Below are 9,536 nucleotides of genomic sequence, written 5' to 3'. Positions count from 1 at the left end.
GTCACGTATTTTTTTTTTGAAAGGATAGCCCTTTGATCTCGTTATCGCTCTTTATCTGAACAGCTAGTATTTCTAGAACAAGTATAAATAATAACGCAGAGACAGGACAGCCTTGATGCATTCCTCTTTGCATTGTACATGGTTTTGACATCCATCCATTGTTTTTTAATTCAAATGTGGGCTTATTGTATAGTGTTTTTATCATTCCGATAAATTTTGAACCAAAGTTAAACTTTTCTAAAGTTTTAAACATAAAATTGTATTCTATAGAGTCAAACGCTTTTTCGAAATATGGTAATAGTAATATTCCGTCCAAATCATTATAGTCGTAATATTCAAATACATCTAAAATCAATCGCGCGTTTTCGCCTATGTATCGGCCGTTAATATAAGCACTTTGTTCACGATTTATAATTTTAATCGTAAAGCTCAGACATATGCAAATATTTCGTAGTCAACATTAGTTAAGCTTAAAGGTCTATAGTTTTTTTTAAATTGTCTTTTTCTCCTTTTTTAAAAACTATAGATAAAAAGGCATTTCGCTGAGAGAATAGTAGGATTCCTATTTCAATGCTTTTAAGAAGAGATGCGTATTATGTCTTTTAAATCATTCCAAAACATTTTATAAAATTCTGCTGTAAGTCCATCTTGTCCAGGAGATTTATTATTTTTCATACATTTAATCGCCGTTTCACATTCGCGCATGGTAGGCAGTTTATCTCATTCTCTTTAACATTTTCTGTGATTTTTTCGCATTTTATATTTTTAAGATATGTTTCAATGGCGTCATCACTAATATTTTTGCTCTTATATAGTGTTTCATAGAAGTTTATAAAGCAGTCCATAATTCCTTTATTGTCCGAGTGTTCTATTTGATTGTTATCTTTTATTTTATTGATTGTATTTGTAGTTTGTTGCTTTCTTTCAAGGTTTAAAAAATAGGATGAACATTTTTCTCCTTTTTGTATCCATACAGAACTGGATATTAAAATTTAATAAGAAGTAACATCGGGATTTTTTAGTTTGTCATATTAAGCGCTGAGGAGACCAGGTTAATTTTAGCACTGCTGCTCAGTTAGCCTAAACAAAGTTTAAAAACTACAAGTTTCCGTACACAAATGTTTTTGTTTGTGTTGCAGTAGCAATATACGTTAATCTTTGTTTTGTTTGGTATGAACTATATGATACAAAAAAATATGATTAACTACAGAAAACAGATTTGTAAAGAAAGATTTTAATAGAATTAAATATATATAGTAACAGTTGACAGGGAAGATATATAAACAGTGTCATGTCAGATAAAAACAGTACATTCATTCAACTAATAATAATATAGGCTGCTTCCGGAAGGGCTAGAGAAAAAGCACAACAATAATAAGTCTGAAAAAGTGTGTACACTGCTTTAGGGAATGGAATTGCTTGGACCACCAATTTAAAAGATTTTGTCTTCGAAAACATGGATTAAACAACCATATAAATATATACATGTAATTTCTCATCAAAAGTTTCTAAAACTCTGAATTTTCTCTCCGATCCATAACCAGGGGAGATTGTTCTTTACCCAACATACCAGTACTTAAAATTGATTCCAATTTTGCTTTTTACAATAATATCGTATTATAATAATGCTCCAAAAGTGTTATTTACCAATTATACATCTGCTTTAAAATTTGTTGCTGACATAACATTTGTGTTTATTATTGATAACAATTTCATGGGGTTAAAGCATTTCTTACTTGCAGGTCAAATGTTGTGTTTGGGTATTTAGTTGGTGTGTAATTAATTAAAATAACATTGATTAAGTCTTTGTGGTTAGGGCTTCTTATACATACTATTTGAAAGCAAATTCTTTGTGTATGTACATAATTCAGCTCTTTGGTTTTCATGCTGAAAAAGTTTTGCATTGGTTTAGTAAAATGCAGATAGCTTATCAGCCCAGATCTGGAATGACCCAATAAAATTTTGGGGTATGGTGATCATAATACTGGAATGTAATTTTCAATGGAGAAAAAGAGCATTAAAGAACATTGCCAAACTTTTCTTTCAATCCAATTACCAAAGACACCGATTACAGTTTGTTATCTTACTTAAGATTTAGTTAGTGCATCCAAAACTGAAAGGAAATAGCATATAAAATTTTCCAATACAAGTTATCTACTACAAATATTATAAATGTTAGAAAACGTGACAGACAACATAAACACCACTCAGGGTCAAATGTGCTCCAATCTCAGACAGCCTTACAAACCAAAATCAAACAATTCAAATCCAGAAATTGAATAACTTTGTCTAAGTCTAAAGCAAGTGTTAATCTTCACAAATGCAGTGTCAAAACTGTAAAAGAAATATAACAAGTATATAATAAATAGAATATCGAGTGAGACTATATGGACATGACAACAACTGGTTAACTACAGCTGAAAACAGACAAGAGACGCCACAAATTGCCTCATCACCATGGCACGAACATCAAATCGAATGAGATCACTGTTGACATACATAATAACCTGGACTCGCTTTCCTCACAGAGATTGCAGAAAAAAATCACTCAGCTATCCTTTTGTCTTTTCATCTTGTGTGATAAAATGTGTCTCCATGGTGATTCCTAAAAAATCTGATTGATCACAGTTGATAGTGTGTCATTTTGGGGTATAAATAAAAAGAATTATCCAAGATCATTGAGTTTTCTGGTTAATTTGGTACTTCAGACAAAGTTGGAAAGTCACCGGTTTTTACCAACAGAAGATGCCATACACAATGCTTGGATGTGAAGCACATCTTAAAATCAATCAAAATGCAATCTGAAAAGCCTTTTAAAACACCTTAAATTCACAACAGCTACATCCTATCTTCGATGTTTCTCCACTATGCATGGAATGCCTTGACAACCACAGAAGAAAGAGTCTGGAATGGGTCGTTGAAAGGGAATTCTGATCCCCCGTAAAAGCCCTTTGCTGATTGGCTTTTTCCAATGGAAGTCCCAGTGATATTGTTCCGTCAGGACGGATTGATTGAGACGTTGGACAAACGAGACTGCTTGGGTTCGATCTCCAGGGAAGCCCGGTATGTTTGGTCGTCGTCAAGGAGACGATTAGCGTCCAGCAGGTAATTGGTCACCTGATGCAAAATAGAAAATAATCATATGACTTTTTTTGAATGACACTTTAATTTGTAAAATTCTATATTTTTGTTACTTTCTATGTTCAAATAACAGTATTTTTACGACATAACAAGAGAAATATTACAAAAAAAATGATATGATTACACATGAATCATATACTTGTATTATGCATTATATTCATCTAAGTTTTGGCAAATAACAAATTCATGATTTTTTTTCAAATTTGGAAAAAAAATGTCCTCCTTACTCTTGGAATGTGTTCTATCTTATAAGGTGTCTGTTGGAAAAGCCGAATCTCTCTAATCACATGTGCTATCTGCAGTAGAATACAGGAACATAATAACATTGATATCAAAAACCCATATCTACAAATGTATATTTTGGATTTTATAATAATTTTTTAATGCAAAGTATTTTGTATAAAGGGTATTTATTCTTACAATCGTCATTTCAAAAACAATTTTACTGCCAAAAGGTAAACACAATAACTGATGATACCATTTCTGTATAATGTTAAATAATCCAAACTATTAACACTATTCTGAAAGTGGCATTTTTTATTGACAATTTGAAAATTAGAATAAAAATTAAGTTTATTCTTTATTCATCCAAAAAAGGGGGCAGCTGGCAATAGCTTTGGAATATTATCCTTCACTATTGAAATATCTTTGTTTTCATACCGTTCTCATTTTGGAGAAATTAACGAGCCCTTCATCTGTGTTTCCAGGTATGCCCTCCTCAATGATTGACAGGTCTGTCAAGTACATCCCAAGGTAGGGAATGCAGGGAGGGTCACATCTACAGGATCAATGTACAACATGTTGTTATTCTTTGAGTTTGTATACATTTTGTAAAAAAAATATGTCCACGGAAAAAAAAATAATTTGGTGCCTTGACCAGGATAATATTTTTTCAAAGTGTCTTACCTGTGCAGAGCATCTCTCATGTTCTTAAATCTTCCATTGGAAGACACTAAATCTTGAAGCTTTTCTATTGTCTGTTTAGTCTAAAAAAAACAACAACCGTTTTACGTCACATTTGTTGAAATACATATTTTTTAAATAATAATTAGATTAAAAAAATATTGATAATATCTGTTATTATATATTAGATATTTTAAAGTATTTGTGTACTCTTAGTACAAATATGTACCAGCATATTTAGTATTTACAAGATTTTAATTATAAAACTGCAAGAGGAAAGTTGCATATTTTGTTGCAAATTACAACACTAGATAATTGTTTTTATTCATCCAACTAAAATTGACAGTTATTTTGAACTTACTGATTTTGGAACTTTTTCCCAGGTCTTCTTCATTCGATACACAGAGCTGTTGACAAACGCTGCACAGATTTGCAGGACGCCATTGTAGTTGTTCATGCACCGACAAATGTCTGCAATCGCTGCCCACTTCTCAATACAGGCCACCCTCTCCTGAAGCACAGTGCGAGTTACTACCTCCGAGACAACCAATCGGCTGACTTCATTAAATCGCTTGCTGACCAGCAGTACATGGGGAGCTTTTGTTGACTTTTCTGACTTCATCCAGGTCTGACCAAGTAACTCCCTGAAACAAAAACGTTCTTACACTGTTTCTAAACTTCTATGCCAAGTATTATTTATCTACATTATGTATTAAAGAAAATGGCGATATGCAACTTATAACCAGTGCACTTCACAGTACTTATAAAAATATTAAACTTGGCTTTGTTGAGTTTTGTTTTGTTATAAAAAAAAAAAAATTAGAGAGAAGAATTAGTCAAAAGTTTTAATTGCTTAAAATTAATTAAATATATAGGAAGGAAAGTATTATATCTTACTCGCTGCGAATGCTTATGAAGATCTTGTGATCAAGAAAGGTTAACTGCTCAGCTATGTCCATTGCTGACAGGGTGTCAAAGTTTTCTTTTGTAGAAATCTGTTCCAAACAAAGAGAGTTAAACATAAACAAACTATACAACAAACTTTAACACATCAAGCTCCCTCCCATTGTTGTCAATCAGCTTGCAGTGTTTAAGTCATGAGTATAGGGGTCCTCCACACCTTATGACTAATGCTTTTAATGACAGTACGCTGAAACATGAATATCCCAATTTCAAATATAGCAAGGACTCTTGTTTTAGAATTGTATTGCACAATATTTTTTTAAAATTATGCCTATATTTCCCTTTTTTTCCTGTCATTTTAAAGGCATACACATGCTACTTTATCATACCTTTAATAAATCATTAGTTGGTGCTAGTTTGAGAAACTTTTCCCAAAGGTGTGGAGAACTATTATGTCTGGCTCACTTTTTCAATATTCATAAATTTATAATAACAGTCCAAATTCTCTTTAAATCTTCAGGAACCCTCAGCCATACACACTCTTTGGTATCAGAACTTACCTCTGGTGGCTGCAGTAACTTCTCCAAGTCCACTTTGTTTTTCTGTTCAGCAGAGTCTTTAGCTATTGTTCTCAGCAAGGATAGGGCCACCTGTTGGAAGGAAAAGGCAGAAATTTAGGATCCAATGAGCACTGTTGGGACTTCTACTTTCTACATTCCTTCATATTGCATAAAAAATTCTCATTCCTTATGCATGTAGTGACAAATTCGTGAAACTCAAAATTTATAAAACTTGCCATGTCATATGTGGCACTGTTAAAGCTGACATGAATTAAAAAATACGCATAAATTCCCTTTTATCTCCGACTACCTCCATATTAGTTGTCGATTTCTATTGTTTTGCTCATCGCTACACACCCACTATATAAGGCCGAGAGCACTATTCATGCTTCCTCGCATTCAGGTATTTCATACACCCGAAATGTTACGTTGGAAGAAAAGACGTGTAAAAATGCGTTTTGAACAAAAATAATGACAACCACTGCACTGGCAAGAAATATCCAATGAAGGACAAAACAAGACAGACTGAAATCTAGGAACATATACTTCAAACATTTCCTGTGTATGTTATAACATTGCACATGTGCAACCACACACTGTGGCAGATCAAGCAATGCCAATGATCGCATGGATTTTATAAACGGAATGTTTTTGCAAAAATTGATGGAAACGATGTTACGTTGTTACTTTCTTGGATTTACCATGATTTAGCTACTGTGTTGGATGTAGTGCTGCAGGGGTTTTTAAAAAGATGCAGACCTTATGAACTCTGTATGAACGACACACGTGTTTGTTAATGTGCATGTGAAGTAAGGCAGCACTATCTTTGTAAAATAAAATGGATACCTTGGAAATTCTTTCAAAGAATAAATGTATTTTGTATTTTATTGATTGTTGTTTCCTTTATTCTTTATTAAAAACATTTAACTACGGTGTGTAGTTCATGCATTTTAAAGTGTGTAGAACCTGAATGCTCTGATCGGAAAGCAACCGACCGTTACTTTCTCGACCGGTATATATACCAAAGTTGCAGTACTAAGAGGAGCCTACATCTATAATTTTGCATATTATATATAAGAAACAGGAATGGACTGGTTTGGACAAGATATATTCAAAACATTTTGCAGCACTCCAAAAAAGTTGGATTAAAAGTACCTTGTGTTCTGCTGGGTTCAGCATTGTGTTGCAGGCCATCTCCTGAAGCATGTCGACCACTGCTGCTTTAAGTTCCTTGTCACACTCAAAGTCCTATCAAACAGAACATTAAAGTTCATTATATTACAGAGTATAGGATAAGACTAAATAGTTTTTAATCTCAAATGATTTTTAAGGTCAGCCACAGTTGTATAAAGCCAGCAGCTAACTGTTGCCATGGCTACCTGCTGGTGCTTGGAGACCCAGTGCTTGATGATGTTCAGGACTCTCATGGTAGCAGCAGTGCTGATCACAGACTCACGCTTCTTCACCACTCTGCTTGATTGTTCTAAAATAGAAAAAAGAATCAGATGCATGAAAAAATCTCTACGAAGTTTTATCAAAACTGTAATTGATGACTGTTAAACATCAAAATAGAAGATTTTACCCAAATCATATAATCTTTGAAACATTGTACCTGATTTATATTATCTTTTAGCCATTTTGTCTGATTTATTTATCTTTTGACCATTCTGCCTGATCCAGTACATTTGACCATTCTTCCTGGTCAAAGTAATTGTTTTAACATTGTACCTGAGGTAAGAAAGCGAGGAGAGGATTGTGATTGTTTCTGTTGTGCCGTCTGCTGACCTCCTGTTGCCATGGAGACCTGCTGCAGACGACCTTGTGCTTGTTGCTGGTCTGGGGTCACTGAGCCAGCTGTTGCTGCAGCAAAAGCAGCCACTGCAGCAGAAGAACTGGACCTAGGATAGGAGAACATATCATTAACATATTGTCTTCTTCATCATCATCATCATCATCATCATCATCAAATTTCACTCAATTGTACTGGAGATAATAAAGATGTAAAAAAACAGAAATACATTGATAGGTCTTCAAACAAATTAATAAAATTTTAATACATGTTATCTGTTATCATTTTATTGTATTTGTACAAATAAAGGTTACTTGGATCCTTTCTTTAATGAACTTTTCATACATCATTTAAAAACTAACAATTCCAGACATTGGATGATATGAAACAATAGACAAACATATTTTAAAATATACCGTATGTATTTGTCTAATAACAAAATAAGAACATCTATTATTATAAAAGAGAAATGACTTGGCTCGGTAGAATTGATGATTGACTGCTTAGTACTCATACTACATGTATTTCACATTAAAAACAAGTATTGATACTGACTTTGTAATCTAAGATAAAAAAAGGATGACTTTTAATGAATAATGTGGAACAGAATGAGATAGTGTTTTCAAAACATAAATTATTATAATACATTAATGACAATATACTGTTTCAATATTATTATTCTTGACTGAAGGTGGTCATTAGGTGAAGGAGCAAAAATAATAGCATGTATTTTACCACATCTGGTTTTTTTTGGGGGGTGAAAAAGAATTCCAATTGCAAATCTTTATAGATAAATGTAAAAAATAACCAATTAAATCTTTATTTTTCAAATTCATAAAAGAATAACACATAAACTGCAGTGCACATCTGTACCGAACAAAAGCTCACGAAATCACAACATAGTAACCTATTTCTATGTCAGACTACAGCCAATGAAAGCTAACAGACATATACAGTTGTTAATAACTAAACCGACTTGTGACAATTCAGTTCCCTGTTAAAAACAAGAAGTTAGTAATGAAATCCCTACTCTAAGTTAGTATAGAGTTAATTTAGAGACGAGCAATAAATAACAGCGTCTAGCGTGACTATGTAGTGTAACTAGACTAATGGACTATAACTATCGGACTAGAGTTCAGTACGATTCTGGCAGTCTACACCATGTCCCTCATACCTACCAGAACATTGGGCTAAAACTGGTCCAGGTAGCTCTGTAAAAGGGTAGACACACTGAACAGAACGTACTTACAGAGGCCCACAGAGACCTTACCCACAATCCAACACACCAAATAATTACATGAATAATGTTTGTACCGTGTGCAGGAAAGGCAAATCAAAATAATTTACCTTCGTTCAAGATAATTGTAACCTATTGAAAGTGTTGTAGTGGTGATGTTATGCAAGATATTTTTATTCTGAAAATGCAATGCAAATTATCATGATACCCAACACTATGTGGTTTAAATTTTCAAAATCAGCCAATCATATAGCCCTAGCCCACTGAATTATTCAGTAATTATTAACAATCTGCGGCCCTCCATGCTCAAAACCAGCTTTTTATGTTTTTTATACTTACAAAATTACAAAAATTCGTAAAACGTATACACTTGTATTTGTTTTGCAAAGGAGAAGTATTTCAATTTGACTGCATGGTATATTTTTTTTGTATCAGGTGTCAAAAACTGCAATGCAGTTTGGTTGATTTTGGGGAGTAAAAAGTAAATACTTAATGCAAAAGGAAATCTTCTTTTACAAATATACCAACATTTTAAACATTCCAAAGGTGAACTTAATGTAAAAGTTTGCACACAAGCCTTACAGATAGTTAGCTTAGCTTGCATCAGTCAAGAAATACAATTTAAAAGCTGCTGAAAGTGAAAGCAGGTAAAATTTCAAGATCAAACAACAAAAAATATAAAAATTTGGTTAAAAAAGCGAGAGCATATTTATAATTATCCTCAGTGAAGAATCTGATTTCAAAAGATTGATGACATAGAGAGCACACACTAACACTGTCAGGGTCACAGAGGGAGAAAGACAGGGATGAGTTACCTCCTCTTGGACTTGCGGTGGGAGCTGACCACCACGCCTGCCTTGGCTGAGGGAGGGGAGCCCTCTATCTGGGACACCAGGCTACAGCTACGAGTGTTTGTGATGAGGGACTCTGCCTCTAGGCTTCCACGAGTTCCCAGAACTGAAGAACACAATTATGTAGTGAATTCATGTATAAAATTTTTATC

At 33.5% G+C, this 9,536-nt stretch overlaps 1 protein-coding gene across 9 annotated transcripts in view; it reads right to left on the bottom strand.

The window, feature by feature from the left end:
• Nucleotides 1–1,218: 1,218 nt before the first annotated feature.
• The window catches only part of LOC105346952 (ras-specific guanine nucleotide-releasing factor 2), a 62,823-nt gene continuing 54,505 nt past the window's right edge, over nt 1,219–9,536 (bottom strand). For 6 of the 9 annotated variants that reach the window (XM_066087735.1, XM_066087737.1, XM_066087736.1 and 3 more), the window contains 12 exons: nt 9,349–9,490; nt 8,475–8,507; nt 7,236–7,405; nt 6,887–6,990; nt 6,663–6,755; nt 5,508–5,597; nt 4,942–5,039; nt 4,406–4,688; nt 4,048–4,127; nt 3,802–3,919; nt 3,369–3,437; nt 1,219–3,117 (listed from right to left, as the gene is read on the bottom strand). In XM_066087735.1, the coding sequence (XP_065943807.1) occupies nt 2,998–3,117; nt 3,369–3,437; nt 3,802–3,919; nt 4,048–4,127; nt 4,406–4,688; nt 4,942–5,039; nt 5,508–5,597; nt 6,663–6,755; nt 6,887–6,990; nt 7,236–7,405; nt 8,475–8,507; nt 9,349–9,490 (1,400 nt within the window). In that variant the 3' untranslated portion in view covers nt 1,219–2,997. The remainder of the gene's footprint in view (nt 3,118–3,368; nt 3,438–3,801; nt 3,920–4,047; nt 4,128–4,405; nt 4,689–4,941; nt 5,040–5,507; nt 5,598–6,662; nt 6,756–6,886; nt 6,991–7,235; nt 7,406–8,474; nt 8,508–9,348; nt 9,491–9,536) is intronic. The other 3 variants (XM_066087739.1, XM_066087743.1, XM_066087744.1) reach the window with 1 other exon arrangement.

This window comes from Magallana gigas, chromosome 6 (assembly GCF_963853765.1).
Source record: "Magallana gigas chromosome 6, xbMagGiga1.1, whole genome shotgun sequence".
NCBI lineage: Eukaryota > Metazoa > Mollusca > Bivalvia > Ostreida > Ostreidae > Magallana > Magallana gigas.
The sequence above is the reverse complement of the archived record's forward strand: the minus strand, read 5'-3'. Positions and strand labels throughout refer to the sequence as shown.